Raw genomic sequence first — 26,052 nt, forward strand, 5'->3', positions numbered from 1 at the left:
TGAGTATATGCCCTGAAGGGCGTATTCGGGTTTATCGAATAGGGCTTATTTAGCAGCTGGACAGGCCGGTTCAGTGCTGCACACAATGGCAATCCTTCAAGTGTTTTAAGCTAAACTTCTCCGTAATATGGATGAGTCTGGCCAAGAGCACCAGGAGGCCTTTAAGGAGGTGCGCACAGCAATGGATCTCACTCTGCGCGCAACAAATGCCACATCGCAAGTGATTGGCAAGATCATGGCCAGCCTGGTGATGCTGGAGCGCCACCTTCAGGCTAACGCTGACAGAGATCAGGGACATTGAGAAAATGGCCTTCCTCAACTCGCCAGTCTCGCTATTCGGCTCCGCTGTTCATGGGTTCACTGAACGGTTTTCAGAGGCTCAGAAGACGTCGCAGGCGCTGTGTCACTTCCTCCCTAAACACCCTGGCACCACGGCTATGGGCCGCCAGAAGAGTCCCACTGCTCAGCCTGCAAAGCCAGCGCAGGATAGGGCTCAGCCTCAGGGGAAGAATGAGCCTGGGCTGAAAGGGGAATGGGGTGAGGCAGAGTTCTTGCCCTTCCCGAAGCGTCAAGGTCCTGCCCACGAGTTGTGCTGGACCCTGAGCCGCCGAAGCCATCCTGAGGCGCTAGAGAGGAAAAGGAGGGGCCTCGTTCTCGTCTCAGCCGGAACACCCCCCAAAACAGCTCGCCTTCACTCCTCACCTCTTCGAACTCAGAGACGGAGTTTCGTTTTCAGCGGGTCACATCCTGCAGGTTCAGCGGACCCACATACTTTAAAGAGCAAAATTCCTCATCCTCTCTCAATCACTTATACGAACGTAGACTCCCCACTTTTTCAAGACGAGCTCTCGTTCGAGAAAATTAAACCTCTTGCCTCCCATTACACGGCTTGGGCAGCCATTCCGGGAATCTCGAGATGGGTTTTGGAAACTAATGCTTGCAGACCGCCCTGCTTCAGAGGCATTGTTCAAACTTCTGTCCTGGACAACAAAGCTATTGTTCTCCAGCAGGAGGTGCAAGCACTGCTTGCTAAAGGCGCTGTGGAAATAGTGCCCCCAGCGAACAGCGAGTCAGGCTTTTTCAGTCGCTATTTCCTCATCCCAAAGAGAGATGGCGGGCTCAGACTCATTTTAGATCTCAGACATCTGAACAGCTTGCTTATGCGCCGGTCGTTCAAGATGATGACGGTCAAGAAAATTATCACGCATATTTGCCCCTGAGGATTGGTTTTTGACAGTGGTTTTGAAAGATGCTTACTTTCACATCCACATAGCCCCCCGTCACAGACCGTTCTTGAAATTCACATTCGAGGGAGTGGCCTATCAGTATGCAGTATTCAGTAAAAGCCCGAGTCCCGCCCCATGCTTGGCGGTTGAAGAGATTTCCGGTCAGGGTGGACCACCGCTGTATCGAAGCTGTGGCCCCCTGGAAGACCACTCGTCTGTTTCAGACAGGAGTGAGGATGGACGTGGCCTGCTTGAAGACCGCCCCGCTTCAGAGGGATTGTTAATACTTGTGTGGTGGACAGTTGGGATGTTGTTTTCCATTCGATGCCTACATATCAACTGCCTGGAAATGTTGGCAGTCTTCTTAGCCCTGCAATTCTTCCTTCCAGCCATCAAAGGCCACCACGTCCTGGTCCGTTCGGACAGCACAACAGTGGTGTCTTATATCAATCTTCAAGGCGGTCTCAGGTCTCACGCCTTATACAGATTGGTTCATCACCTCCTTCTCTGGGCACAGAAAGAACTCCTCTCGCTAAGGGCGGTTCATGTGCTGGGCAAGATGAACCTGGGAGCGGACATGCTGTCCAAAGGCAAGGTAGCCCCGGGTGATTGGGCGCTGCACCCTCAGATGGTACAGTGAATTTGGGCGGTCTTTGGGAAGGCAGAGGTCGACCTCTTTGCCTCGGAAGACAACTCTCATTGCCCAACATTTTTCTCAATACAGAGAGATTGTATAGTCGTGGCCAAAAGTTTTGAGAATTACATACATAAATATTAGTTTTCAAAAAGTTTGCTGCTAAACTGCTTTTAGATCTTTGTTTCAGTTGTTTCTGTGATGTACTGAAATATAATTACAAGCACTTCATACGTTTCAAAGGCTTTTATCGACAATTACATGACATTTATGCAAAGAGTCAGTATTTGCAGTGTTGGCCCTTCTTTTTCAGGACCTCTGCAATTCGACTGGGCATGCTCTCAATCAACTTCTGGGCCAAATCCTGACTGATAGCAACCCATTCTTTCATAATAACTTCTTGGAGTTTGTCAGAATTAGTGGGTTTTTGTTTGTCCACCCGCCTCTTGAGGATTGACCACAAGTTCTCCATGGGATTAAGATCTGGGGAGTTTCCAGGCCATGGACCCAAAATTTCAACATTCTGGTCCCCGAGCCAATTAGTTATCACTTTTGCCTTATGGCACGGTGCTCCATCGTGCTGGAAAATGCATTGTTCTTCTGCACCAAACTGTTGTTGGGTTGTTGGAAGGAGTTGCTGTTGGAGGGTGTTTTGGTACCATTCTTTATTCATGGCTGTGTTTTTTTGGGCAGAATTGTGAGTGAGCCCACTCCCTTGGATGAGAAGCAACCCCACACATGAATGGTGTCAGGATGCTTTACTGTTGGCATGACACAGGACTGATGGTAGCGCTCACCTTTTTCTTCTCCGGACAAGCCTTTTTTTCCAGATGCCCCAAACAATCGGAAAGGGGCTTCATCGGAGAATATGACTTTGCCCCCCAGTCCTCAGCAGTCCATTCACTATACTTTCTTCAGAAGATCAATCTTTCCCTGATGTTTTTTTTGGAGAGAAGTGGCTTCTTTGCTGCCCTTCTTGACACCAGGCCATCTTCCAAAAGTCTTCGCCTCACTGTGTGTGCAGATGCGCTCACACCTGCCTGCTGCCATTCCTGAGCAAGCTCTGCACTGGTGGCACTCTGATCCCGCAGCTGAATCCTCTTTAGGAGACGATCCTGGCGCTTGTTGGACTTTCTTGGACGCCCTGAAGCCTTCTTTACAAGAATTGAACCTCTTTCCTTGAAGTTCTTGATGAACCTCTAAATTGTTGATTTAGGTGCAATCTTAGTAGCCACAATATCCTTGCCTGTGAAGCCATTTTTATGCAACGCAATGATGGCTGCACGCGTTTCTTTACGTTACGTTTCTTAGTGTTTCCTTTTAACATGTCAAATCTGCCATTCTAACCCAATCAGCCTGACATAATGATCTCCAGCCATGTGCTCGTCAACATTCTCACCTGAGTTAACAAGATGATTACTGAAATGATCTCAGCAGGTCCTTTAATGACAGCAATGAAATGCAGTGGAAAGGGTTTTTTTTTTGGGATTAAGTTAATTTTCATGGCAAAGAAGGACTATGCAGTTCATCTGATCACTCTTCATAACATTCTGGAGTATATGCAAATTGCTATTATAAAAACTTAAGCAGCAACTTTTCCAATTTCCAATATTTATGTAATTCTCAAAACTTTTGGCCACGATTGTATGCATTTTCTCCTATCACCCTAATTCCCCAGATCATCAGACGAGTCAAGGAAACCAAATGCTCCCTCCTCCTAGTAGCTCCGCTCTGTTAGAACTAGGCTTGGTTTCCGGAGCTGATGCAGCTGGTGACGAGGGCCCCATGGCCCATCCTGTTGAGGAGGGACCTTCTCTAGTATGTGAAAGGCATGATTTGGCATCCCCACCCAGACTTGTGGAGCCTTCATGTCTGGTGCCTCGACAGCTCCACAAGACGGCTCTATGACCAGAAATGGTCAGTATTCCTAAATTGGTGCTCTGCACATCAAGTGGACCCGGTTTCATGTGACGTGTCCTGCGTGCTGACTTTTCTGCAAGAGCTGCTGGATAAGGGGTGTGCCCCATCCACACTCAAAGTATATGTGGCATCCATCATAGTGAATTATTCTCTCGAGGCTGGCCATTCAATAGGCAGAAACGACTTGGTCATCAAATTTCTGAAGGGCTCAAGGAGATTGAATCCTCCTCGCCCTCAGACTGTGCCATGTTGGGACTTATCCATTGTCCTAGGGGCCCTAAAAAGGCCCCCATTTGAGCCGCTCAGTCCAGCTGACTTGCTGCCCTTAACGCTTAAAATGGCCCTTCTCCTTGCTTTGGCGTCGGTTAAGCGCCTGGGTGACTTACAAGCGCTCTCGGTCAGCACTTTGTGTCTGGAGTTTGGGCTCAATGACTGCAAGGTCATTTTGAAACAGAGACACGGCTATGTTCCTAAAGTGCTCTATACTCCCTTTAGAGTGCAGGTAATATCCCTATTGGCGCTCCCTGCTGCTGACAGCGAGAAGGGACCGAATGCTCTCTGCCCTGTTAGGGCTCTGAGAGTCTATGTGGAACGTTCAAAACTGTTTAGGCAGTCTGAACAGCTGTTTATTTGCTTTGGAGGCCGCCAGAAGGATCTGCCGGTTACTAAGCAAAGACTGTCTCGCTGGATTGTTGATGCAATAGCTCTGGCTTATGCATCAGCAGGACTGGAATGCCCTATTGGTGTGAGAGCCCACTCCACAAGGGGAATGGACTCCTCATGGCCATGGTCCAGCGGCATTTCTATCAGTGAGATCTGTGCGGCCGCCAGCTGGTCATTGCCGTCCACTTTTGCCAGATTCTATAACTTAGACATCCCCACCCTGCAGCCGCGGATTCTATCTGTTTAACCCTCCCATGTGGATAGTAATTTCTCATGCCCTCAGCTAAGCACAGGGCGAGATAATGCCTAGGTCTCTTAGGGCCCTTATTAGTGCTCTAACACTGGGCTCGCAGAGCAGCATATAATTGTTGCTCGTAGTGTGGAGTGATTGGATTCATTCCAATACATAACGTGAGTGAGCGTTCGAAAGGGAAAGCTTCGGTTACTTAACGTAACCTCAGTTCCCTGAGATAAAGGAACGAGCGTTATGTCACTTGCCGCACTACAAGCTGCATGAATCGATGATCGTCGCTTCAGTCGAATGATCTGATGATTTATATAGCGGTCGGCCCCGCCCCCTTCAGCAGAAAGGAAAAAATTAGTTTTCCCATACATAATGCTTGTTCCCTTATCTCAGGGAACCGAGGTTACGTTAAGTAACCAAAGCGTTTTTACACTTTTCAGGAAAATCAACGCATGAATAACTTATTATTTGTCTCTGCATATACTCTGGGATATAAATATTTTAAGATTGAAAATGTCACTACAAAATGACAACAAAATAGAGCTTTTTGACTTTTAGACCATAAAGTATATATAAAAAAAAAAATGTAAAAAAAAGTGATGTGACATACAGCCAAGTATGGTGACCCATACTCAGAATTCATGCTCTGCATTTAACCCATCCAAAGTCCACACACACAGCAGTGAACACACTCACACACCATGAACACACACCTGGAGCAGTGGGCAGCCATTTATGCTGCGGTGCCCGGGAAGCAGTTTGGGGTTCGGTGCCTTGCTCAAGGGCATCTCAGTCGTAGTATTGCTGGCCCGAGACTCGAACCCACAATCTTAGGGTTAGGAGTCAAACTCAAAAGATCACGTTCCCTGAAAATATTTTGTAAATTTCCTAACATATATATATATATCAAAACTTAATTATTGATTAGTAATATTAGGGTGACCAAATGTGCCATTTTCCCAGGACACGTCCTGGCCAGGATTTCTATATTGCCTTAAATATCCAGGTTTTGGCTTTGGTTTCCTGTTTTCATACCTAATGAAGGCAATGACCGTTTGACCAGTAACATGCAGACATTGTATGTAATCGACTAATCGTGGTGTGTGAGAAGGTGGGATCTACAGAGAACGGTCAAAGCGATGCAATTATGTGTACATATTAGTGTTCGACTTGAAGCAGCACTGAGCTACTGTTGCTTTCGTCAATGAAAATTATGACTAAATATCGTCATCAACGAACCTTTATCATGTGACGAAAATGAGATGGGATGCAATGTAAATGCTGGTCATGTGACGATGACTATAATTAAATGTATAATGCAATATCGTTGACGAATAAAAACGAGACTAAATGTGGTTTACAAAATAAAAACTATGCTAAAATGTCTCTTCATTTTCGTTGACCAAAACGTTTAGTCGTTATTATTATTATTATTTTGCAGTATCTCTGTTTCCTGTGTCTCACTGCGCAGACGCGACCGACGTCACTTCCTCAAGTCCCACTCGCGGCATTATTTAGAAGATGAGAACAAACAAAGTTAAGCAGGATTTATACTTTCGCCTGGCTCCGCTGACTGTGAGCGCACCTTCCCAAATGGACGAGGCTTTTATACTTGTCGCGTTCGCCGTTGTACTATTCTTTGAAACGACAGGGGAGCGACGAGGAGTAATTGTCCTCTAAAATCATTGGGAATCCCCGGTGAGAAGAAGTCATTTGCCAGTACAAGTTTTGTGATGAATGAGTTGATAGATTAATAATTTCTTTATGTACAAACTTAAAACAATCTTAAACTATTGGCTGTATTATGCATCAAACACAAGACAACTTTAAGCAAATAGTGTATAATTAATATCTAAATTAATTCTAATTCTATTTTATACAATAAAACATACTTCAAATAAGAAGCCTTGGACAAACTATGCAAAAAAATCAAAAAGCACCTGATGGAGTTTGAACTTCACATTAAACTGCTTCTGTTTCACAAAAACGCCGGCACAGATGTGCATGTTCGGCTAGAATCGCCCTGAACTCATGCATGTTCGGATGCGGAGTTATGCGGAAAGTTACAAAAAATGCCGTGCACTCCGCCACGTGAATAGTTCGCGGACACTCAAAGCGAACTTCCGGCAACACCGCGATGACGTCATATTTTCCGCGCTCACCCAAGCGAAATTGCGGACGCGTCGAGTATAAATCAGCCTTGACACAGAGAAAGGGACTGATGGCCGGCCAGCCGGGGTTCGTCTTTGGGAGAAAAATTAGCAGATTTTTTTATTTTTATTTTATTTTATTTATTGTTTTTATATATCTTATTTAAATGTATGTGTGTGTACTTCTAACATGTTTGGTTGGTAAAATAAATGTTGTAAATTCAAATCAGAGAGTCTTCCGTGTCTGGAATGGATGTATTATTGAGTCTATAAGGTAACAATAATATAATAAGATAACTTTGTTTGAAATGGGTTTGGCTAAAAGAACATTTTGGTTTCGTCTATACTTCTAGGTACTTGTACTAACTATATTGACTGGGTTAAATAGAATTGCATTACTAAAAAGAGACTAAAATACCATTTTCATTGACTAAAACTAGACTAGACTAAAAAGAGTATGAACGTGACTAAAACTAATAACAACTAAAATGACAGCTTCACACAAAGACTAGACTAAAATTAAAACAGGCCACCAAAAACAACACTACACTGAGCATACCGATCGGTGTATGACATCAAAGTACCGTGAGAGTGATTCAAAAACACAAGAAGCTGTCTGCTCTCCAGAGCTCTCACGGTACTTTGTCATACAACAATTGGTCTGCGCAGCACAAACAAAGCCAAAACATGGATATTTTAGGCAATATAGAAATCCTGGCCAGGACATGTCCTTGGAAAATGGCACGTTTGGTCACCCTAAGTAATATGCATTGCTAAGGACTACAGTTGGAAAACTTTAAAGGCTATTTTTTTATTTATTTTTTTTGTTTTGTTTTGCACCCTCAAATTCCTGATTTTCAAATGGCTGTATCTTGACCAAATATTGTCCTATCCTAGCAAACCACACATCAATTAAAAGCTTTTTTATTCAGCTTTCACATGATGTATAAATCTCAATTTCAAGACATAGACCCATATGACTGGTTTTGTGGCTCATGGTCACATATATGCAAATGCAGTTCTTTTCTCTCCGACACATTATTAATAAATATTGATGTTAACTGTGACAGTGTTTGTCCATGGTTTCAAGAAGCAATGTAATGAATTGGTAGTACGTCCCAAAACTTGCATACCCTTCTGTGAAACACTTCAAAATGTGTTCCAATGTAATCAGTGTAGCAAATCTTTAACAACTATGAGTTCCATCCCATTATTTAAAACAGAATAAGCAGATAATGTTCTTGCTGAGGCAGTATATTTCTCAATTTAGGGTATGTTTTCAGACAGTGCTCCTAGCACACCCACCAACACCTCCACACACAGTCATAGACGCTTTCATTTGTCTTTATTTTAACTTTGTGACTGTTCAGAGTGTTGCTTTGTAAGGAAATGAGAAAATTCATACATTTTTCAACATTACAAGCTTTCCCCTGTGCAACTGCTGTAGGGCTGTTTGTGTACATACTGTAATGAAGAAATCCCTTATGGCTAAGGACGCCAAGCGTTGGCTTAAAAATGATTTTGGGTCCAAAGGCAAGTGATGATGCAGTATCCAGTCATCAGATGCATTTTGTAATTTGATCCAGATCCACCACCTGGAACCAGACCAGCATGGGCACTTGTCCTCATGGAAGAGTAATGAAGAGAAAATGCTGTGCCACCTAAAGGGATATGCCTGCTACTTCATACATGCATGCAAAATTTTTTTTTTTTTTTTTTAATTCTGTCTACGTTCTATAGCAACAAATTTGATGTGCTTTCAGCTAATGCAAACACCTCAAAATAAAACACTCATTACATTGAAATAAGTTTAGGCCTTATTGTTAAATGATGTAATTAAACTTCATCGTCACCTGTTTCTTTGAGTAAATTAATGATTAATGAGATTAGTCTTCTAAATCAGGTCATTAAATGTAGCATCATTGATACTGATAACTAAGTGTCATTGTGGATTATGTATATTGATTTTTATATGTGACCCATGTTAATGTATTTAGCTGAATCATAATTGAGTTTAATTTAATAATCTTCAGTTTAGCCCCCCACTCAAGACAACTAAATGTTTTCTTGTACTATTCATAATATTGAGGTGTTGTTGTAATGGTTTTACATACATTATGACTGGTTCCATCTTTCAAGTATCAGAAATGTTTTAGAATTTAAGTGGCCAAATAATAACATAATAATAACCAATAAATACATAATAAAAACAAACAAAAAAAATAACAAAATTAACAACAACAGTTCTGAAGATGAAAATGGAACCACTTTTTACCAGTGGATCAATGTCTAATGGATCAAGTCCTGCTTTATGTATTTATTTCCTGTAAATATAAATACCCTGATTCACTTGGAAATACATCTTATGGTAAACCCTTACAGTACTGTGCTGTCCAAGTTAGAAGAGCTAATGTTGACCTGTTTCTGTTTTTGTTTTGTTTTTGTTTTTGTTTTTTGTCCTGCAGTTAGCTACATGGGATTCTGTCCATGGCTTAAATGGAAGTCTAAAGGAGAGCCGCATCGAGAATGGCATGCAAGGGGTTACCGTTAAAGTTGTGACGTTGTTGGTAATGCTTACTTTTATCATTGTAACATTTAAAATATTTATGTTTTGTTGGTGTTGATATTCTTGTACTTAGCAGAGCACAGAATCTGCAACCCTCAAACTCTGCAGAATTCAATAGAATTGGAACGTTTCTCATTCATAAAGTTCTAAACACCCCTAAGCTCTTTCATGTTTGTTTACACATTCTTTTGGCTAACATTATTATAACACTGTTTGAAACTGTTACAGCATGTTAAATATTATATTGTTCATACAACTGTTCTCCATTTTTAATGATTTTGAGTAGACATGCTGTATTTTAAAAACATATTTTTCATTTGACTGAAATAAATATTTCCGGCATGGGTGGGAGAAACATTCTGCTTCTAATGTGCTTATTCCTCATGGTCTAATTGTAATCATTCTCCCAGGCCAGTAAGCATCCACTACAGAAAGGTTCTCCAGGGAGCCATAGGAAGTCTTGAAGCATGTTTTAACAACCATTTAAAATGTGTCTGTTACTTTTTGTAATCAATATTTCTCTTCAAAGGAGGATCCATTTGTGATGGTGGCAGAGAACATCCTCGGACAGCCCAAAAGATACAAAGGGTTCTCAATTGATGTCCTGGATGCCTTGGCCAAGATCCTAGGATTCAAGTATGATATCTACCAGGTGGCAGACAGCAAATATGGCTCCCAGCTACCCAATGGCTCTTGGAATGGCATGATTGGGGAACTCATAAACAAGGCAAGTTCTCTAAACATTATATTTACATGTCCAAAGCCATTAAATGTTACTCAACTAATACTTGCCTGTTATTTTCTCAAATTACCCTGCTGAAAAGGTCACTAGAATATATTGTGTTTTAGATCCTTGTGTGCTTGTTTGTTCTGGGGATAGGCATGAGTATTTTAGGAGTTACAGCAATGATCAGTCAAGAAAACAATAATTGTGTGACTTGAACTTTTAATTCTGTGATTGGTTGCAGTGGCATTTTGGCACATACCTTGCACTCTAAGAGATTATTATTGAGTTATGAACTATAACGTGCAATTTTTTAAACTACTCAGCACTTTGCTTGGACAGTATTGTAGTGTTCATACAGCTAGATTGAGTTCAACTAAATTAAACAGAAAAAAAAAACAGCAAGAGGTGAATTGATCAACGTTGGGCCTTTTAGCAATGCTTGTGCACTGTAGCCAGTGGCGGCTCGTGGGTTTTAAATAGAGGAGGCACACTAATTGTATTGGTCTGGGATCCCTGCCGATTATTATTATAATTATTATTATTATTTACTTAACCGCTTTAAAATGGCTTTTTGGTTGCTTTTAGTCAGAAAACCTAAAGAAAACGTTACACATACAACAATTTCACTTGCCGTCTATTTATTTTTATTATTGTTATTTGTATTTTTTTCTTTTTTTTTTTTTTGTTTTTTTTTTGTTTGTATGTGATGTTGGTAAATCTGTTGGTGATCAAATATTCAATATCGCTGCTCATCATAAGTACTTGGTGCATTATCAGTGCAGCACGAGATGTTCAAACGAATATCACGTAATTTACATCTCTATGATGATTGGTTGATACCAGAAGAGAGGCTAGCCTCCTCTACGAGGTTTCTTTTCTCAACCCTCCTCAGTGCTGAAAGTGAACACTTGATGGTGATTGGCTATTTTTTATTTTACCAACGGAGGCATGAGAGCTCAGCTCTGCCCCGGCCTCCGGCCTCTGCCCTCCCCTTCTCTATCACCTAGCGGTTGTAATTATATCAGCAGATTTGGCACATTAGCGATTTATATGTAGCGTTTTGGTTGTTATTTGTGACTTTACGGTATTACAACTGTGAAATTACAAACAAAAAATACACATTCTGTGACATGAACTGAAATTAATTGTGAATTTTATTAACATTAAATAGTTCTCCTCCCATTTTCACCTCAAAATTTTGGCCTCCCCTGACGAGTTACCACTGACTGTAGCTATAAAGCTAATGTCATACTTTGATTTTTTTTTTTTTTTTTTTGCCCTTCTGAGTTTTGTTTGCATTTGTTGTCTTGTTATTATCAAATATGCAGAGTTTACTGCAAAACACTTTTTTCTTATTCAGCATTTTTGTTTTGTTTTTCAGTTAAGATATATACAGTAAACATCATTACTATTTAAATTAACTCAAAATGAAAAGAGGTACTAGTAACATACTATGACTTATTTTTTTTTTTTAGAAAATATATCTATAATTTCTTATCCCACTGGCAATTTTTATTTATTGATTTTAGCAGGGGTGCAGGACAACCCAGTATAAATATAACCATATATAATGAGACTTTGCTTAAAAAAATGCCAGTTGGGAAATAAAATAAACTTTGTAATTTTAGATGCATTGGACAGTCTTAAAATCTTACACAATTTTGCTTGTTTTCAGGATGTTTAGAAAAACAAGAAAAAATACTGATTATAAAATTATTTTTTTGTGCATTTTTGTAAGGCCTTTATTACCTAAAGAGTAAATCTCTATGATTGTACCATTTTTAAATTGTACAATTTATTTGTACAATTTAATTGTACCATTTATTTTTGTATTTAGTGAGTGTTTATTTTTGTGTGTTTTTTATTAATATTTTTGTCTTTGCGAGAGAACATTTTGGAATTGTGTGAGATATATATGGACTACTCTGTAGGGATCCTACATCGCAAACCCGAGGAAAAGATCAACATTTTTTCTTTGTTTGCCCCTTTTGACCTGGCTGTGTGGGCCTGTATCGCAGCTGCCATTCCTGTGGTGGGCGTTCTGATCTTCCTGCTGACAAGGATGCAGATGCTCCGCTCCCAGAATCCTCCAGGAGCCCATCACACTTCATCGATGTCTAACTCATTGCGTAGTGCTATATGGATTGTCTATGGAGCCTTTGTACAACAAGGTACTTCAATGAATTCCTCTCCCAAGCATCCATTTAAAGGCACCTTCAGAAATGACTTATCAGCTTAGTATGCTTTTAAGAGCAGCCAGGGTATCAGGTGAAGATTTGACTCAGGGAATAGAAACATGAAAAGAATAAAGCTGGTGTCTGGTGATATTGGGGTGTCAATACATCACTCCCTCTAAGACATTTAAGCATCTGAACTGCTAATGCAAGCATTCTTTAGCATCTTAAAACATTTTGTGTTTGCAAATAATCAGAGAATACTTTATCTTAATATGAAAATCTCATTTATTCACCCATCCCACACCCGTGGAACACAAAAGGAGATATTTTGTAAAATTTTGTTGTACAAACATTTTGTTTATTGTCTTGTCTTTTCTTTTTTGGTTCAGGTGACAACAAAGCACCATTAAAATATAATTTCAGCAATTTAGTCACTACCGCTCTTTGTGTAGTTTTAGTGTGTTAATTGGTATGACTTTTAATTTCTTTGGTCTTGGCAGAATAGATCTGCTACACAAGCTGTTGCTGCTGCTGCTGCTGTATGGTGAATTGCTACTACCATACACATAAACGTTTCTGCTGCACAAATAAACATACAAAATATCCCTCTGATTTAGACAGGTGGAGCTTGGGGAGGAGGAGGGTTTCAGAGTAACTGATAGCATGCTGCAGGACTGGCTTACAGTGAACCCTGAACCAGACTATTAAAATATTGAGCAAGCAAGATACAGCCGAAACAAACTTCTATGATTTCTTTTAGCAAAAAAATGTGTTGCTTCATCAGTGTTTATTTAAAAGTTGCAATCATTCACAAAAAGTACATTTTCCTTTAAGGTCTGCCTTTAGATCCTATAAAGTTAAGTTAAACTGGTGAACTATCCCTTTAAGGTTTAAAAGCAGTTGTAAATAGTGTTCTATTGAGCATATTAAATTTTAATAGTTGTGATCTACTTTTTTTCATCAGAGATACCTATTCTTGTGTCACTGGAATGGTAAACTGCATATTTGAATTCCAATTTCAAAACCTGCATACATACATAGAGCATACAGACAAGTGCGCTAAAACAGTTTAAAGGTGCCTTTGAATAAGGCATATATGCTGGTTCTCATCCAAGTGACAAAATTAAATAAATAGCTACAGTACCTCAGCAAATAACACCCTAAACCCCCAGCGCTCTCTATTAATGCCTGGCTTACTGCCTACCAGCCTTTTTAAACCTAACAACTAGTTATTAAATCTGGCCTGTTTCTTTGCCATATTTCTGTAGCTTGCCACCATATGAAATTTACAGCTGATTGTACAAAACACAATAAAACTTCAGCAGCAGTTAAAACAGTCACTTGTTTCACTGCTCATATCTTAAACATGAGGAATTAGCTATGCTTATGGCATGTTAATATTGATGCAGCTCCTGACTTATTCTAATGACTAGGGTTAATAATGTGAATGTGCGTTTGTATTTTATAGATTATGCACATTTGTGATGAAATTGCCATATGATAATCTTTTAATTACCTTTGGTAGATGTCTGCTCATCTATTTGTTGTGGTAGGCCTCCATTTCTTGAGTATAAAAGCTGGATTATGTAAAAACTTTTATGAAAGGATTAAAAAAAAAACGGTTTAAAAAAAATGGGGTGATTTCAAATGCATATATTTACAAGAAGTATAATAGGAATCAAAGTCCCTTCTTACACTACATTTATTTGTTTATTTATTTGCATTTCACAGTACATTTACACAATCTAAAGCATTTTTGTGTTATCTGTCACAGGTGGCGATTCAGTGGTGGGGTCTGTGGCATTGAGGATAGTCATGGGCAGCTGGTGGTTGTTCACATTGATTGTGTGTTCGTCTTACACTGCTAACCTGGCTGCATTCCTAACTGTGTCCCGCATGGACAACACTATAAGGTAAATTACCATTTCACAAATAGTATACCACTTGATGAACCATATGGTACAGAGTTGATCTATGTCTATTAAAAGCTTTTCTATCCTGTTTGTCCTCATAACTGGTGCATCCTTATGTTCAGGAAGCTTCAAACATAGTTTGGCCACATGGCAGGCAATATGCTGAAAATTTATGCAGTATTGTACAGTTAAACACTGGCTTTGAGTAGCAATAGAAGGCAAGCAGGCAACTCAGTATATTGGGAATTCAAAAGAAATAGTGAAAAATATAAAGATTTTCAAAAATACTATCTATCCAAAAGTAATAAGTACCAATTATTTCAAAGACATAATTGAAAAACAAAAGGCCCAAAGGTGTTCAGGCCCAAATTTATATTTTTTTAACTCATTCTGAATTATGATCTGTAGCAAGATCATACATTATTAATGTTTACTGTCATGGTTCCAGAACAAGTCCAGTACTGATTCAGTCTTTCACGTATTTTATAGCTTATTGTGACGATTGCATTTATATCATCAGTTTTATGCACTGCTATGCTTATATCTGTGTTTGGTGATCCAGGGATTGTTTTCTATAGCCAGTGAATGGAGTCACATCTTCAGCATAGGTTCCTTGAGTTCAGACAGTTGGCAGAAGTCATTTTCATAAAAGGCTGACATTTAAATAGATATATAATACATATCTCATTAAATGCTAAAACTCTATAGGATGTGACTGACAAATTAATGTTTTGTAAAATGTTAGATTGATTCCCCCAGCTACCGTCATGCCAGAACTCCTTCACAAATTACATAAATTACATAAGTTGGCTTCAAAATTCTGTGCTTGTTGTCCTCCTTCTGTTTATATATTGTGAAGATAAGTTCATACTAACTTATGTATGTACCACTTGTTTTAAAAACTTTCAGGTCTACTGACATTTTTTTATGACATCTGCTTTGAGCATTACAGCACACGTGATAACTTTCGTCAACTCTACAATAAGTAAATTCACTTGACCAGCAAATTACTCTAATTCTCTTCTCTACTGTGAAGAAATAATAATAATAATAATAATAATAATAATAATAATTATTATTATTATTATTATTATTATTATTATTATTATTATTATTATTGGCCTTTCTTATTCAGTGCTAGAATGAGTTTCTATACTGTGTGCTCCCTTTGCTGTGTTGTGCTAGTTTTCGTTTACATCTGTGAATGTTATCTAGCGCTCAGGTATGATGACAGTTATTTACCCAGCCTGTGTGCCTCTGATGTTTGACTGCATTTGATTATGCTGATGTTGAGCAAACTGTGTCACGTCAGAGTGTGAACAGACCTTTGCTCTCAGACAAACATATTAGCATGTTCATTTGCGCGAGTTTTGTTGAAAGCCAAATGTTACATAATCAAATGTTACTGAATCATGTTCAGCCTGGTCTCATAGTTTATTATAGGTACAATTTTATATAAAACATTAATATAAATATAATATTTTTAATGTGTTAATACTTAATTATTATTAATTTTTTTATTATATTAATTAATTAATTCATTCATTCATTCACTCATGTACTTATTTTTTAACTTCGTAGTACACACTCATTTTTCACCCCATCCCTGTTTGCTGTGGCATCTTCTTGTTTCACTGAATATCTAGATTTTTGTTTTTGTTGTACTTGTTATTTTTATTTTGTATTGATATTGCCAAAGTTGGTATCAATTAAAGGGATAGTTCACTCAGAAACATTTTGTCATTACGCGTATAATGCTGACCTGTGCAGTTATAGTAATAAGATGTACTGTCTATTTTTATTTTATTTTTTTTCAGTAATTGCACATACTTTTCAGTAGTTATATAAAACTATATTTTAGCTTTTGATAAAATGAGTGTACTGCTTTCCATTTGGTTGAAGGCCATGTGAGTGCTGAGTGAGCAGATTCTGATTGAGCGCATGAACCTTTATGAACCTGCAGAGGCAGGGAGTGTTTTAAGCACGAGATTTCATCTGTGTCCTCTCTTTCAAGTAGCATTAGGAAGGCTATGATTTCTCTCTCTCTCTCTCTCTCTCTCTCTCTCTCTCTCTCTCTCTCTCTCTCTCTCTCTCTCTCTCTGTCATTGAAACAGCCGAATGAACAAATTCAATTCAGTGAATCAAATGTCCCAGTGCTGCTTGTTGGATGGATATACTACAGGAGAGCCATCAATACACTTGCTTGTCTTCTGCACAAGCTCGATGCACTCTACATGTTCACAGTCCAATAGTGTCACTAGGAAAGGGATTGTAGGGGATGAGAAAAGTACAAAAAATTTCTAATTGTTTATATTTATATATTTTTATTTGGAGTGGGTTTTTAGGGTTTTTTTGCTTTATTTTTTATTTTATTTATTTTTTGTTTTACACAACAATCTATACTCCATACACCATAATGACAACGCAATAACTCCAGAAATATTTAATTGGGTTCAAGCCCAGGCTCTGGCTAGGCAACTCAAGGACATTCACAGAGTTGTCTATAAGCCACTCTTGCTGTGTGCTTAGGGTCATTGTCCTGTTGGAAGGTGAAACCTTCTGCCCAGTCTAAGGTTCTGAATGCTCTGGACTGGGTTTTCATCTCAATATTTTGGTGCATTGAGCTTTTCTTCTACTCTGACGAATCGCTCAGCCCTGCCACTGAAAAACAGCCCCACAGCATGAGGCTGCTACCAGCACACTTTACTTTTGGAATGGTATACTCTGCTGGTGATGAGCAGTGCTTTGTTTTCCTTCAAACATGATGCTTGGAATTGAGCTCCATCAGACCAAAGAATCTTGTTTCTCAGAGTCTGAGGGTCCTTTAGGTGCGTTTTTGCAAATTTCAATTGTGTTTTCATGTGTCTTCACTGAATCAAGGATTGAGTCTTGCCACTCCACCATAAAGCCCAGATCGGTGGAGTGTTGCAGTGATGTTTGTTCTTCTGTAGATTGCTCCTGTCTCCACATATGATCATCTAGAGCAGGGATCCTCAAATCTGGCCCACAAGATCCACTTTCCTACAGAATTTAGCTCTAACCCTAATCAAACACACCTGAGCATGCTAATCAGAGTCTTCAGGATCATTAGAAAATCACAGGTAGGTGAGTTTGATCAGGGTTGGCACTAAACTCTGCAGTGCACTGGTCCTCGCAGGGTAAGATTCGAGGAACCCTGATCTAGAGTGACCATCAGCTTCTTGGTCACCACACTAACCAAGGCCCTTCTCCATCAATTGCTCAGTTTGGCCAGGAGGCCAGCTCTAGGAAGAGTTCTAGTTGTTCCAAACGTCTTCAGTTATGGATAATGGAGGCTACATGATTCTGTGAACCTTCAATGCAGCAAGTTTGTTTTTCTTAACTCTTCCCCAGATCTGTGTCTTGACTCGATCCTGTTTCTAAACTCTACAGTTCTTTTGACCTCAGGACTTTTTTTTTTTTTTCTAGGATATGCATTTCCAGCTGTTAGACCTTTTAATAAGGGTATGCCTTTCCAAATCATACCCTTTCAATTGAATTTGCCACAGGTTAACTTCACTTGAAGCGTAGTAACATCTACAAGCAATAGGAATGCTCCTGAGCTAAATGTCATCAAAATATATAAATAAAAATTGTGCTTTATATATATGTACCTGGTTGCAGTACCATCTCCTGGTAAGCGTTTTCCTGATTTACTCACAGTAGACTGACAAGAAAACTGGCATTAAAGAGTGAAACGTTTTCTTTCACTGGCTTATGTTTCATCGACTGGGCCTGACAGCTCCATTAGCAGTACAGATTGCCCGACATCTCACATTACTTACAGAGTTGTCTTTGGACTTTAAAGTTAGCTCTTGCCAAGTTAGGTCCCTGTCATGTTGATGTATGCTGTCTGAAATCTGGATGAATCCTGTGGCACCATAAACATGATAAATGAATAAATTCTAACCTGAAAATATTAAACAGACCAACTTTAGACTGAGTCAGTCAAGCCATTTATGCTTGTTTTAAGCTTATATATATAACAGTGTTGGGCTATTTGTATAAATTTTGGCTTCATTAAACAGAGTTTCATAATGAATAGTACATCACATTACATGTTTAATTACTTATTCTAGTATTAAAGGTTCCAAAAAAAAAAAAAGAAAGAAAAAACTTTATGGTCTTTATAATGTTTACAAAACACTAAACAAAACCAATCAACTTTCCCTTTCCTTGCCCAGAAAAAGTAAGTAAGTAAATAAATAAATAAAAACAAGTAATTTTTTTAAAACAATGTTGTTGTTTATTGTATTGCTGCACTGGCTGGCAAGAAGTATAATAGCTACTTAAATATTTTACGGATATTAAATAAAACAGTTGTTGCAATGTTTCTGCTAAAAATGAATTGACCATCGCATTTTATTATAATTAGATGTTGATTTAGAATGACACAAGTTCAAAAGATTTGATTCTCAGAACAAACATAAAAAAATACAACAGGCTGTTCACATGAGCACATTTAAACTACAAGATGTATATTTTCACTAATTTGGTGTACTACTCCACTTTTTTTAATTTCTTGAAAAAACACTATAGAATCTAAACAAATGGAAGTGTGCATGAAATGAAGATGTGTCACCAAACATAAGAATTCTTGTGAGACAGAGAACACTTAAACTGTAAACATACCATGTACACTTCAAGTGTCTCTCAGTCTTTAAAAGTCCATTATTTCTATTACTCATATTTAAGGTGAGAGATTAGAACAAACCCTCACCATGATTATTAAACATTTTCACCTGATCTTTTTTAAAGGTTTATTTATTTATTTATTTTTTAACCTGATCTTGTCTATCTATCCAACAGAACGTTTCAGGATCTTGCAAAACAGATGGAATATGCCTATGGCACTGTTAGGGACTCAGCAGTGTATGATTACTTCAGAGCCAAAGGTACAAACCCGCTGGAGCAGGACAGCACGTATGCAGAGCTGTGGAGGACAATCAGCAAAAACAATGGACAGGACTTCTCAGTTTCTAGCCCTTCTGAAGGCATACGCAAGGTATGATGGTTGCTCACCTATTTGCTATATGATTTCAGAGATTTATAAAAACAGAAAGATATTGTGAGGACTGTGTTTTTGGCATAATATTTTGGGATAATCCTTCAATCTTTTCTAATATCTTATTTTTTGTCCAAATTTAGTCTGTTACAATAGTTGTAATTGTTGGGACATGCCCCTGAATTTGTGATTTCCACTATAGAAGATCTGGTCCCACTTTATATTAAGTGGCCTTAACTACTATGTACTTACATTTTAATTAATCATTTGGTACAATGTACTTATTGTGTACATACATGTTTTTTACATTGTACTTATATTTTTTAAAAAATACCTGCATGTAATTACATCTGTAATTAATTTCTATAGTTACATTTATAATTACACTGTTGACCCATCTCTTACACCTCCAACTCTTAAACCTACCCATACCACCAAACCTGTCACTAACCTTACTACATATTCCACTTCAATAGCAGCAAAAGTGTTTTGCAATACAGTATGAACACAATAAGTACATTGTACTTATTTTTTGATGCAAGTACATAGTAGTTAAGGCCACTTAATATAAAGTGGGACCGAAGATCTCACCATAGATGAGACAATCTGAAATCCTAACAACTGGAGCTATGGAACCTGCATGTTTGGTAGTTCAGCAAAGGCTGCAAGCTTGCTGTCAAAATCAGTAAAAAGATTTGAATTTTACAAGCAGTGTTGAAGGGGTATGAATAGGGGTACTTACCTGATGTTCTGAAAATGGAAAGTGAGTGTCAATTGGAGCTCTGAGGATATGTTGCTGCATTTCACCAAATCATGTCTTTGTAGCTGGCTCGTCTGTGGGTAGGCATGACTTAATTATAGAAATTGCTAACGGCCAATTGCTCCTACCTGGAGTTCTGATCAGATGCTTTCAGAGCTAGTTATGTTCCAAAGGTGCTATCATGCCCTTTAGTGCTCAGGCTAGTGTGCAAGCAATCTTTCCTCCACCATTTAGAACAAACACTTCATATATAATGTCTGGTGCAGGCATTGCGTATTTATGTGAAGCGCACCCACAGGTTCAGGCTGTCAGAGAGCTTTTTTTATTTTTATTTTTTTATTTATTTATTTTTATTTTATTTTATTTATTTTTTTTTCAGGATGTGCAATAGGTACATCCTCACATATTTCCAGCACCCATGAATCACAGGGTTTATTGTGCTCTATTGGAGTAAAATTCCACCCATTAAAGGGTATGGCCTCCTCTTGGGCTTAGGCAATGGTGTCTTCAGGACATGTTGATGAGCTAATCCTGGTCCTTACTTGTTATTAGTTAATTTATTTGCTCCGTCTGGCCCTTATTTTCTTCTTTGTTTCTACCTGTGCATTTCTAACCCTCTGTTCCAGTTGTGTATTGTCCGTCTTCTTCTTTATTATGGTTTACAGCATCTAAGTATTGTTTTTCTTTCCTGTTCTCCTACGTGTTTGGTTTTTGAATTTTGTTTCAATAAATAAACCGCTGTGATTATATCCTACCTCAAAATCCTCATTGCTCCTTAAACCAGGTGTGACATCTAGGCCATTTATTATCCATTTATCAAATCCTCATTGCTCCTAAAACCAGGTGTGACATCTAGGCAATTTATTAAGTTTTTAAAAGCACAATAATGAAAAATTTTAATTAAATTCATGAAAAATAATTAAATTTTGTAGTTATATGCTATACAGTTGATTTTCAGATATAGCCATTCTCTGAAAAAAAACCTTTTAAGAGCAAGCATATGCCTCTGCCAGTAGTTTGCTTCAGCATTAAACAGGACTAACTGACAATTGTATTTTGATAAATTCACAGTATGCTCTTGAGTAATTACTGCACCACTGGATGTAGGTCTGATTTTTTAGGTCTTTGATTCCCAATGATTATTTTATTTATTTTTTATTTCATCATCCAATCACAAATCTCAGTATACAGAAACTAAAACCAAGTAAATGCTATTATAGGCAACTATTTTTTCTGTGTTCTATACTGACATTTTTTGTCACAAATCTCAGTATACAGAAACTAAAACCAAGTAAATGCTAAAGTAGTTTATTCGGGTACTTGTACTTTTTTGAGTATATTTTTAAAGCTGTACTTTTACTTGTACTTAAAGTACAAATTAAGCAAAATAATCTACTTCATTACTTTTAAATCACAGTTCGTTACTGAGTACGCCCACAATTTGAATTGATATTCAAACTTTTGAAGGCACTTCAGCAGCCAATAAAGATATCCGATCGTAAAGGGACCAATAAAAGCGCTGATATCTGAACCTGGAATAGCGCCGCTGCAGCAGGTGTCAGGTGAAGAGCTGATCAGACAGTGACGGAGCTCAGCGTCATTTATGGACTCAGAGCTTGGAGAAACAAACTACATGGTAGTGTCATCATAAATATCTATATTTTGATACCGATACTGAAATATCTGACACGGTTCCATTACTCATTTTCCACAGTATCTGAATATACACAGATACAATCTGCGTCTCTCTCTCCTCTCCGAGTGAGTTTGACGGTCATCCGTCTCCTGTCAATTACAGTCTGAATATCTGCGCGGGATTGCAGGTATTCCGCATAATTTTAGTAATTCCCGCGCAAATGTGGCGAGCGCTTTTTGTAACATGAGAACGCTGTCATGTAATCCGCAGAAAACTGGATGCGATATCTCAAAATAGGACTAACTTATACAAATGAACTGCTTGTGCGCAGACTGTGTGCAGTCGCGATCTCTCTGTGCTTTTAAAGTAGAATTTATTTCTCTGTGCTCCTGGATTAAACTTTGTCAAAAGTTATCAAACATTCAGAATAGATCCACACCTGACTGATGAATATCCTTCTAGAAATGTTATTGGTTGTAAGTGGAATGCACCAGAAAGTCTTTAAACAAAGATGAAACTTTAATTTCTTTACCACGTACATTTGTGCTAGAAATGTGTTTTGAATAGGATATTTGTCTGATTTGTAGGCTACATATTAATATCGTAGTCTGCCTAACTGCATCACTTCATTGTACAGTCATTACAGGTCAAAGCCATCTGATGTTCAATTTATCTACAAAAATAGGCCTACTGTATATGGCTCTTAAATCACTGCTTATCAAAATTCAGTGTTGTCATATTTTGAATACCTCAACTGAATTGAGGTCATTTGTTTAATAATTTTATTACTGACTGTGTAGGCCTACTTGTCTTTTTGTTTTTTTTTTTTTTTTTTTTTTTTTTTGTAAATTCCGTTTGCAATCAAGCTTCCTTGTGCTGTAAGTTACCCTATTTTTAAAGACACAAATACACAGAATGAGCAAATGTTTAAGATTGAGATTTTTGTAATGGTAATTGATCCAAAAATACTTGGACTTGGATTAAACCAATTTCAAATCTTGAAAATAATGAGTGCCTTGAAAAAAAAATGGATGGACAAAAACATATTAAAATGTCTATATGGCAATATACAGTATGTGATAGTTTTGCCAATTGTATTGAAAATGATTGTACATTATGAAATCAAAAATAACCCTACTTGCTTTGCTTTTTTTAGTGCACAGTACTAGTCTTGTGGCGAACAATTGAACCATGCAAGCCAATAGACTGAGAAAAAATAGTCTGCCATCGCTTGCGGCTCTGGAATGGCGTTCTTGCTCTGATGAAGTCAGTTTGATGGCTTGGGAGAATCCTCTTGTTAAGTCATGATGTTAGGACTGCTGTTTCCGGTTCCAAGCCTCTACTCATTTCACTTGAGAATACTATCTCAGCAGCATTTATGAGCACTTTTTTAATTAATATTACATATTTAAGCTAAGCGTTTAAAACTTCGCTGTGCACACTACAGTCTCCGTACTCACAGTGTCTTTAGACACTAATATTTTAGCTGAATCACTGTCAGGCCATCTGAGATTTCAGTATGGAGAAAAAGGTTAGGGTTATAATTTTTCAGTATTACATGACATCATGAGTGTGTATATGCACACAGTTTGTTGTTTTCTGAGGGGGCGTCTGGCAGAGCGTTAGGACCCAGAAGTGGTGAAGCAAGATGGCAGTCGTAACAAGCAGATATTCTTAAAGGGGTCCTATTTTGCTTTTTATTTGTATTTTTTATTTTAGTCAGTGTGTAGTGTGTATGTTTGGGCATAAAAAAGATCTACAAAGTTATAAATCTCAAAGTTGACTACAAAGGGAGATATTTCATTTTTAATTTTTCCCTTTTAAAGTACTTTTTAAAGATGCTAGTTTGAACTACAACGTTGTTTTCCGGGGTTTGTGATGTCACAAAACAACCCATTAGAATATCATTAAAATAAACCTATGGAAATGGTTGGTTGGGGGGGAGGGGTGAGGTCATGGTTCGAATCCTTGGCTGAGTGGATCAGACAAGACGACGACAAAGAAAGTGCTGCTGTAGTGTCAAGTTTTTAGGGGAGTCATGAGACATTACAGTGCTGGTTTATCTGTACATAGTCAATGCAGTTGTTTTTAAGCAGTTTTTGACATCCTATCTAAAACGTGATTTAGCCAAAAAAAATAACAATAATGTTACCACTCTAATATGTCCTGCAATATCCGTGCGTGCAAAGGTTCTGTGTGATCCTCTTGTTTAATATTCTCAGGGTCTGAATCCGGCTCAAATTGATATGACAATATTGATGCCATCATAACTATACTGGAGCAGACAGAACTTGCTGCTTTGGCAAGGGGCGGGGCAGTACTGAAACACCGTCTGAGCTGTTCGCCAATTACTACGCACTGGGACAGCTAACCAATTACAACACGTTTCGTTTTTTGGAAGGTGGGCCTTCATCAAACCCAGAACTAATCGAGCTGTTTGTGCCAGGCTGGGGAGAAGGGTATTGTAATAATGTAAATTGTGAAAAATGATGCGTTTTTCGAACCATCAAGCATGAGAGCATGTTCTAGTACATCTGCCAAAATGAAATCAAGACTTTATAAAAGAGCATGATAGGACCCCTTTTACCACTCCTATTCAACCAAGGTACTGAAGTTAGAAATTCCTGTATCATGACCACTAATTCACATACTTTGACAATAAGATAAAAGTTGGTTTTTGTTCAAAGTTGCTATTATCCACATAGGTCTTTGATATGAATATTTTTTGGTAATTAAATATCACTGTCTAAAAAGTAACTAGTAATTAGTACTCTGAGTAATTTTTGAGAGGAGTACTTTGTACTTTTACTTAAGTACTTTTTTGACACCAGTACTTTTACTTGTAATTGAGTATTATTTAGCAATGTAACAGGACTTGTACTTAAGTACAAATTTTTAGTACTCTTTCCACCACTGCTGTGTTCTATACTGACATTTTTTATAGAAGACATTGGCTAAAGAAGCATTGCTAATTTAGTTAATTACTGGTTAACTTTTGTCTTAATTACTTTTTATACATTTTATATTTTTAGTTGACTAGCACTAGCATTACCTTGTAGACTGCAGGGGAATTATTTTCCATTTAGTATCGGTTGTTAACATTTAGCATTGATGACAGATTGTCTATAAAAGATGCTTTTCTCTCAAGTCATCTTTTAAAAGTTCTTAATGTACCCTTTTGAAATGAACAACGGACATTCAGTGTCAGTTCTTGAGAAAATCAAAGAAACAACTTTGAAAAGATCAAAGAGGAAGACTAAAGGAGTTTGTGAAGAAACTTTTAGAGTGCATAATGAGTTAAGGATGTGAAATCCTTTGAATCGGCCAATGAGGCCGGTTTTGATCAATGAAGCTCCTTTTAACGAGAAAGAACTTAATAGATTAGTCAAGATTAGCCTCCAGAGTGTGATTGCAATGATAAAACACTGAAACAATAATAACTGTAGAGGATAAATAATGGTCCATTTTATTGCTACCTGTCACAATGGTTATGCAATTTTGATAATCATTCTAATCCTATGAGAACTGGGATGTCCACACAGCTATGGCGATAATGACACAAAAGAATGATATTATTAGAATATTTTATTATTATCATTATTATTATTATTATTATTATCATTATTGTTTATTATTTATTTATTTATTTATTTTTGAAGGACATAAATATTCACAGCTAATCAGAATCCACTCTGCAATCTAGCTTGAGCATTTAAAGCGGCAGACTAGAGAGCTACAACACACATTTATATTAAACAATTAAAGGGGTCATATGATGCGATTTCAATTTTTCCTTTCTCTTTGGAGTGTTAAAATCTCTTGGTGCATGAAGAAGATCTGTGAAGCTGCAAAGACTAAAGTCTCAAATCCATAGAGATATTCTTTATAAAAGTTAATAATTGTCCACGCCCCCCTAAAACGGCTCGTTCTAACACGCCCCCACATCTCTACGTCACTATGTGCGAATATTTGCATAACGCCGCCCAAATCTTCATGCAAAGAAAAAAGGTGTACCTTTTATTCTCGCTTTTGCCACTGCTGCCATTTCATGGAGAAGCTCTGTTTTGTTTAGTTCAGTATGGGGTAGTCACATGTGGTTGCCGCAACTCCCGGTTTTTGATTCGTGGATTACTCTGCTCCTTGTTTGATATAGCTGCTGGTTGCCGCTCACTCAAGCCGCGGGCCTTTCCTTACTCAAGCCCCCAGTTGTTCCTCACTCAAGCCCCTGTCCATTCCTCTCTCTTTGCAAGGACAGTCTGGTGCTTCTGACTCATGATATGTAAGTAGGTTTACATATGTAAAGGATTTGCTACTAAAAATTCAAACGCGAATTTTGAGCAGTGGAGAGTAGCACTTATTGTTTGTCGTTTCTCCGATCACAAATGCAGACATTGTTTTATGTTTACACAGCGC

General features: G+C 38.1%; 1 protein-coding gene across 1 annotated transcript in view; it reads left to right on the forward strand.

Annotated features, from left to right (window-relative positions):
• The window catches only part of LOC109062250 (glutamate receptor ionotropic, delta-1-like), a 420,176-nt gene that overhangs the window by 375,703 nt on the left and 18,421 nt on the right, over positions 1–26,052 (forward strand). The window contains exons 9-13 of the mRNA XM_042735188.1: positions 9,303–9,404; positions 9,933–10,182; positions 12,008–12,301; positions 14,082–14,220; positions 19,048–19,243. Of these exons, the coding sequence (XP_042591122.1) occupies positions 9,303–9,404; positions 9,933–10,182; positions 12,008–12,301; positions 14,082–14,220; positions 19,048–19,243 (981 nt within the window). The remainder of the gene's footprint in view (positions 1–9,302; positions 9,405–9,932; positions 10,183–12,007; positions 12,302–14,081; positions 14,221–19,047; positions 19,244–26,052) is intronic.

Source organism: Cyprinus carpio, chromosome B12, assembly GCF_018340385.1.
Source record: "Cyprinus carpio isolate SPL01 chromosome B12, ASM1834038v1, whole genome shotgun sequence".
NCBI lineage: Eukaryota > Metazoa > Chordata > Actinopteri > Cypriniformes > Cyprinidae > Cyprinus > Cyprinus carpio.